The sequence below is a fragment of the Cornus florida genome, unplaced genomic scaffold (genome assembly GCF_030987335.1).
Source record: "Cornus florida cultivar Cherokee Brave unplaced genomic scaffold, ASM3098733v1 CherokeeBrave_3.0.0_Hap2_Chr10, whole genome shotgun sequence".
NCBI lineage: Eukaryota > Viridiplantae > Streptophyta > Magnoliopsida > Cornales > Cornaceae > Cornus > Cornus florida.
The window spans coordinates 87,246,132-87,252,422 of record NW_026775580.1 but is presented as its reverse complement, the minus strand read 5'-3'; the positions used below and the strand labels follow the sequence as shown (position 1 = coordinate 87,252,422).

Genomic DNA, 6,291 nt, shown 5'->3' with positions numbered 1-6,291 from the left:
TTTGGTAATTAGCTGTTGTTTACATTTGCCACGCTTTTACTTCACCATCGTGTTTTAATTCCACTTTATAAAACTTCCCCCTGTTTTGGAGAAAGAGCACCTCACTAATGCCACCAAGTTATACACTAAAAGTCTATAATACCCTTCTGTTACAAGGTCTCTCTGGATGCATAATCTCTTTACCATTTCATCTATTCTATTTTGTATCAATTGCAATCTATCCCATGTTTTAAACAAGGCATATTGTTAATTCATTTTGAAGTTTCGAAAAATAAAAAAAAAATTGGAAGATTCTCAATTTCTCTTATGTTATTGCTATTCTATTATCATATCGTGTTTTTCTTATTCGTGCGACAGAACAATTGATGAAATAAACAGATTTATTCTTCGTATTTTTTTTATTCGTGCGACAGAACAATTGATGAAATAAACAGATTTGTTCTTCAATTCAATTATTCGATTCAATTACGAAAGTCCATCTATCTAAGTGTTCGAAAAACTCTTTATTCTTTTTTGTTTTTATACTTATTTTGTGTTCTAGTAATATATTCCTATTTGTTTTGCAACATAATAATAATAATAATAATAAGTGAATTAAGATAATAAGTGGATTATCAAAGCTTGACTTAAAAAATAAATGAATTCCAAATTCTTAACGGAATACTAAACAGAATCTTAAACTTAACAAACATAGGACCAAAATCCAGTTGAACCCATCATCATCAAAGTGTACATAACCAACCCATAGATATTGAGGAAAAAAAAAAAAAAAACCCATAGATATTGACTAAATCAAGGCCAAACTTGACTTTTCATCAATTTGTTATTGAATAAGTGGTGCCCGGCAGCAAATATAAAGAGGTGTGTGTATATCACCATCATCATCATCCTCGTCGTCATATCACACAGTACTTTCTTCTTTTAACTCTCGTTCTGAGGGCTCTGTTTCGAGCTCGCCCGCTAAGATCGGATCTATTATCTGCCACAAACCCTCTTTACTCTCCTCTTACGCCATTTGTATCTCATTCTCATCATCAAACAAAACAAAATTCATAAGCAATTTTTTTTTTTCAAAAATAAAAATTTTAAAAAAATCCCACATTTTCCGTCAAATTTTGTTTTGTTTCAGAAAACAGAAGAAACAGTCCGAGAAAATCCCCAGAAAATCTCATACCCCAAGCTCTTTCATGGCCTAAAACCTCAATCGATCGCGTAGATTGATAGATTTTCTACGGTGGGTTGGTGTTAATGGGCAATGTAACGTCGAATGTTGCTGCGAAATTCGCTTTCTTCCCGCCGGACCCACCAACGTATAATGTGTACAGAGAGGACGATGGGAAGCTATTTTTCACTGGTTTATCCGCTGACAAGAACGTCGATGTCCATTTGCTGGACACAAAGGTGGGCAACAAGATTGTGGCCACGTTTTGGAGACACCCATCTGGGAGGTTCACGATTCTCTACTCCCATGGAAACGCTGCTGATTTGGGTCAAATGCAAGAGCTCTTCATCGAGCTCAGAGCTCACCTTCGTGTCAACATCATGAGGTATCTTAATTTTTGTAGATCATAATACATTTGTATATATCTATGTGCATAAATCTGTGCCTTTTTTCGTTATGTGATTGTTTAATCTGGGTTTTAGTGGGTTCTGTTTGTGGTTTTGTGTTTTCGGTGCTCATTTAAGTATGATTTATTTATGATATTCACTTGTATATGTGTTTATGTGGGTGGATATGTATGCTTGCATGTATGTTTTTGGATGAATTATTGTTTTTTAATATGGGTTTTGTTTGGATTGGATGATATTGAAACGGGTGTGTGATTTTGTTCTTCCGTGCTTATTTGTGTCTGCTGTTGATTTATCTGTTCTTGAGGTCTATTGGTGTAATCGGAATTTGGAATTTGATTTTTTTTGCTTGGGTCTTTGATCGTATCTAATTGGGTGCTTGCGTTTAATGTTTTGTTTGTCAGGTCTTTTGATTTAATTAATTCAACCCCCACTGTAACTTTTGATTTTATTAAATTCGACTGTTTGATCATTTATTTGAAAAATTAATGGTATTTTGGGTTTAATGTTGTTATATTGTTTACCTCTTATGTTTTGTGTGGTTTGTTTAATAATCACTTCATTATCTATTTTTTATAGATTTTTCCTTTTCTGTAGGAAATTTAGTACTTCTTCATTTTTTCCCCCAACTTTTTGGTCAGGCCTCTTAGTGTCATTCGTTTTATACTAAGATTTTTTGTTGTGTCACTTTTCATATACAGAGAGAGATGTTGAAAATCCAGATTTGTTGTTGTTGTTGTTTCATGCTTTTTACTTCCATAATTTATCATTGATGCACTTCCTGTAACTATTATATCCATGTATAGGCTTATAATCTCATAAAGCCATAAAAAAATAAAAATAAAAAATCTCTTATCCGTTTTTTGCCGGGAGATAGTGTACTTGATAATGATTAAAAGTTTCCTTGGATTTATAACTTTTAATTTTTATTGTGTTTGTGAAATATAATGTGATGATCAGTCCATATAAGGAAATGTATACATTTTGTATTGTGATTTGTGATCGACATTTAGTACTGGATGGTAGCAGTATTGTGAATTGGCAGCAATAGAGTTATTTATGATTTTTGTGTTAATGGTTTTGTGAATTGGTGACCTGTTGCTTCTAGGTGATCTTTATAGCAGGTAAATTCATCTGGTCGATACTCATTCAGAATCTAACTTGCAGCTGCCATCATTTGTTAAAAGTAGACCGGCTCTTTTTTATGTAGATTTGATGCACTATGTATAGCTATATTTCAACCTTTCCTTTATCATTTACGTAGTATAATTTTCTATATTGCAGCTACGATTATGCTGGATATGGAGCGTCCTCGGGTAAGGTAAGGAATATTTGAAACTAAATTGCATATGAAGTTTCTTTTTGCTTTGAGCATGTAGTGTTTAGGCTACAAGTGTCCAGTGTCCACCTATCTTCTAAATGAGTTTGAAACTGGCCATGAAGTTTTCTACTCATAAGCTTTGGTGAGTTTAAAGAAAAGACAGATAAAAGTAAAACCTCCGTATGGCAGCAAATTATCTATCAACAAATTATTTGTCATCCCATTATCAATCCATATATTTCGTCAGCTAATACTGTTCCTGATTTGTGATTATTTCTTTAATTGTGATAGCCATCTGAGTTCAACACTTACTGTGACATAGAGGCTGCCTACAATTGTTTGAGGAGTAATTATGGAATTAAGCAAGAGGATATGATTTTGTATGGCCAATCTGTTGGAAGCGGGCCTACACTACACTTAGCTTCTCGTTTGCAGAGGCTAAGAGGTGTTGTTCTTCATAGTGCCATCCTTTCAGGCATACGAGTTTTATATCCCGTGAAGGTGACATTCTGGTTTGACATTTTCAAAGTATGTTTCACTTCTTCATCCTTCTGCTATATTTCAAGTTTTAATTTCTTGGTTTTTGTATTAAGGATGCTCTGTTTAATATTTACAGAATATAGACAAAATACGGAGTGTCAGCTGTACTGTTCTAGTTATACATGTAAGTGTTACCTATTTCTTCCTTCCTTTCTTTTCCGAGATACATATCTCTGACGTCCATTCAGTTGTCCACCATGTTCATGCGTTTATTCTAAGTGAGATGTCTCTTGGGATAAATCGTTTTCTATGTAAATTTGTTTCTCCAATCACACTTTACAATTACCTGTGCTCGATTCATATTTCATAATGATTGAGAAATGACTATAGCTTACCTTATGATTGTTCTATTATATTGACTGTACCCTGCATATCTCATTCCATTGTTACCATGTCTTATATTTAGTTGTGAATTCCTACTAAAGGGGACAAGGAAACCTCAAATATTTTCTGTAAGAAACCATGATCCATCATGATTATTGATTTTGAACTTTCAAGTAATCTATGTTAAAATTTTGAATTATGAAACTACTTGGTTTTTAGAAACAGATTCCAATGTTAGCTTAATTGAAAATAGTCTGTGTAATCACCTTCTACTGCTTGTTGAATTATATTGGTGTATCTATATTGGCCCTTGATTTTCGCTCATGAACAAATAACAAAAAACAAAATTTCATATTATTGATGGTATTGCAGTTGGTGCTGAAGTGACCCTAGCTTGAGAAGTCTCTATATATCAAATCAAATCAGAGGCAGATCCTTTTTCTATTTTAAACTTAATTTTCTTATTAATAACTAATAAATTCTTTTGATTAATAAGCCATGTTCATTATGGCGAGAGCGAGCCTAAAAATATCTCTACCCGTGAATGATATTAGAAATCAAATTCCTCTCATGTTGGGGAGTGTAGTTGCAGCATTTTTCATATTGATAATCAGAAATTCTTGAAGTGAGGTAATGATTATTTGCTCGAACCTCCAATTCTAAGGAATTGTTTGAGATGTTTGGAGCATGTATACGAGTTAATAGATAAATTTCAAACATGGCTATCCAGTGGCCATGTAAAAAACATACAGTAGCCAAAGGGAAAATGTTAAGAAGTATCATGGATGAGTAAAAATAAGAAAAAAAAGATTGAATATTACGATATGAATGCTTTTGAGGGATTTCAGAACCGGACATGTAGGTGGATTTTCTTGAATCTTACTTTTACTTCGGTTACAATTGGTCTCCTTGGAAAGAATATCTATCAAGATGTTGTACAAAAAATTCTGTACATTTACAACTGCCCTTGTGTTTCTATAGGCTTTGCAATAATGCATGTCATGAAATAAATGGAGGCTCGTAGCCAGCCCGTAATTTGGAGCAATTTCTTGTCAGAAAATTGGTCAATATTTAACTTCATTTGCACGCATCCTCCTTTGGATTTGTCTCATTTTATTTTCTATTGAACCATTTGCAGGGAACAGATGATGACATTGTTGATTGGTCACATGGTAAGCGATTGTGGGAACTTTCCAAAGAAAAATATGATCCATTGTGGGTAAAGGGTGGAGGCCACTGTAACATTGAAACTTTTCCGGAGTACATTAAGCATTTGCGCAGGTTCATAAACGCAATGGAGAAACTCTCTATTGCACAGCAAAGCAAACCGCAGCTTACTTCCACACCAAGTATAACGGAATCCAAACACAACAGGTGCTTGAGATTTGGATAGAGGTGATTAGTTCGTTCTTCCCGCTTGAGTAGTGAACAGAAATAGCTTAGTTTCTTGAAAGGCTGCCATGACAAGAAAGAAGTATGCTTGGTATGCTGCATCGGCACAGAGCTTTGCTGCCAAGCTTGTACTACTCCTATGTTTCTCAAGATTACAAGCTGAGATGAATCATGTGTTCGATCCAGATGCCGAGCACTAAACCATTTTTGATGTGGAATACTCCTGTAGTTTCCTGTACTGTTGAAAAGGAGCGACGGCGTGTGAGTTTATCTGGATTTATTGTATAATTAGCAAGCTGAGCTTTATGTCTCAACCATCATCATTTGTAAACCAAAAAGAATTAGTAAATATATGGATCAGTTTCTTTGTTAATCTTTTAGCCCATTCGCTCCTTTTGTTGTCTTCAAAGCTACATCATGATCCTATCACTCACTTGAAATGCAACTCATACCCATATCGTATTATTTTCAACTTGTACAAAGACAAACTAGCCTTGTAAGGAGTTTGAAAAAGTTGTTCATATCATATCATATCATTGGTGGTTAATTCCATATAGTTCCAGAAGCCAAAGTTATTTTTGACAAATACACCTTTAATAATTAAGTCGGTCACCAAATTGTACAAGCACATATATACAATAAATGTTGATTGTCACTCTATTATGTTTAGGTATATATATATCATATATGTGGTTTACATGAGTGTAAGGAAACAATGGTGCATGCACCAAGCAGAGATTCATAACACCTATTCGTGTTGGCCCTCCTCTTGTAATCAGAATGGTAACACATATTCTTATTGGGCCCTCCTCTTGAATTCACAACGTGGACTTGTTCAGTTTATATGTGATGCAAAATACAGACACTTCAGCTGAAAAGTCGCTGATATATAAAATGCGATGATTCAAAATAGAATGAAAAAGTCTTAGATAATTAATGTCTCTCTTATCAAACACATGGAAAAATGACAACTGACTGGTAATGCAAATATCAATATTCAAATGAAATAGACATCAAGTGACACTTCTATCAACTAAACAATATGGTTGGGCCTCTGAAAATGATTTCATTTTCGACCACATACCTATATATATGCATGTCTATTCACAGGTAACTGTGACTTAAAGCTGCTTTTATATATAATA

The 6,291-nt window shown here is 34.0% G+C and overlaps 1 protein-coding gene across 2 annotated transcripts; it reads left to right on the top strand.

Annotated features, from left to right (window-relative positions):
• Nucleotides 1–623: 623 nt before the first annotated feature.
• LOC132279775 (uncharacterized) lies at nucleotides 624–5,519 on the top strand. Of its 2 annotated transcripts, none has more exons than XM_059781818.1 (5): nucleotides 624–1,547; nucleotides 2,854–2,890; nucleotides 3,182–3,391; nucleotides 3,507–3,554; nucleotides 4,893–5,519. In XM_059781818.1, exons 1-5 carry the CDS (start codon nucleotides 1,249–1,251, stop codon nucleotides 5,145–5,147), a joined length of 849 nt encoding a protein of 282 aa, XP_059637801.1. In that variant the 5' UTR covers nucleotides 624–1,248; the 3' UTR covers nucleotides 5,148–5,519. The 2 variants fall into 2 exon arrangements, with proteins under 2 accessions (XP_059637801.1, XP_059637799.1); XM_059781816.1 differs by having other exon boundaries at nucleotides 628–1,547; nucleotides 3,182–3,418.
• The last annotated feature ends 772 nt before the right edge of the window (nucleotides 5,520–6,291 follow it).

What these genes read in the sequence shown, in the direction of transcription:
- LOC132279775 (XM_059781816.1), top strand. Translation starts at nt 1,249, where the DNA reads ATGGGCAATGTAACGTCGAATGTTGCTGCGAAATTCGCTTTCTTCCCG. An exon ending in ATGGAGCGTCCTCGGGTAAG is followed by an intron (nt 2,891 to 3,181) that starts GTAAGGAATATT and finishes TAATTGTGATAG; the next exon opens with CCATCTGAGTTCAACACTTA. An exon ending in TCTGGTTTGACATTTTCAAA is followed by an intron (nt 3,419 to 3,506) that starts GTATGTTTCACT and finishes TAATATTTACAG; the next exon opens with AATATAGACAAAATACGGAG.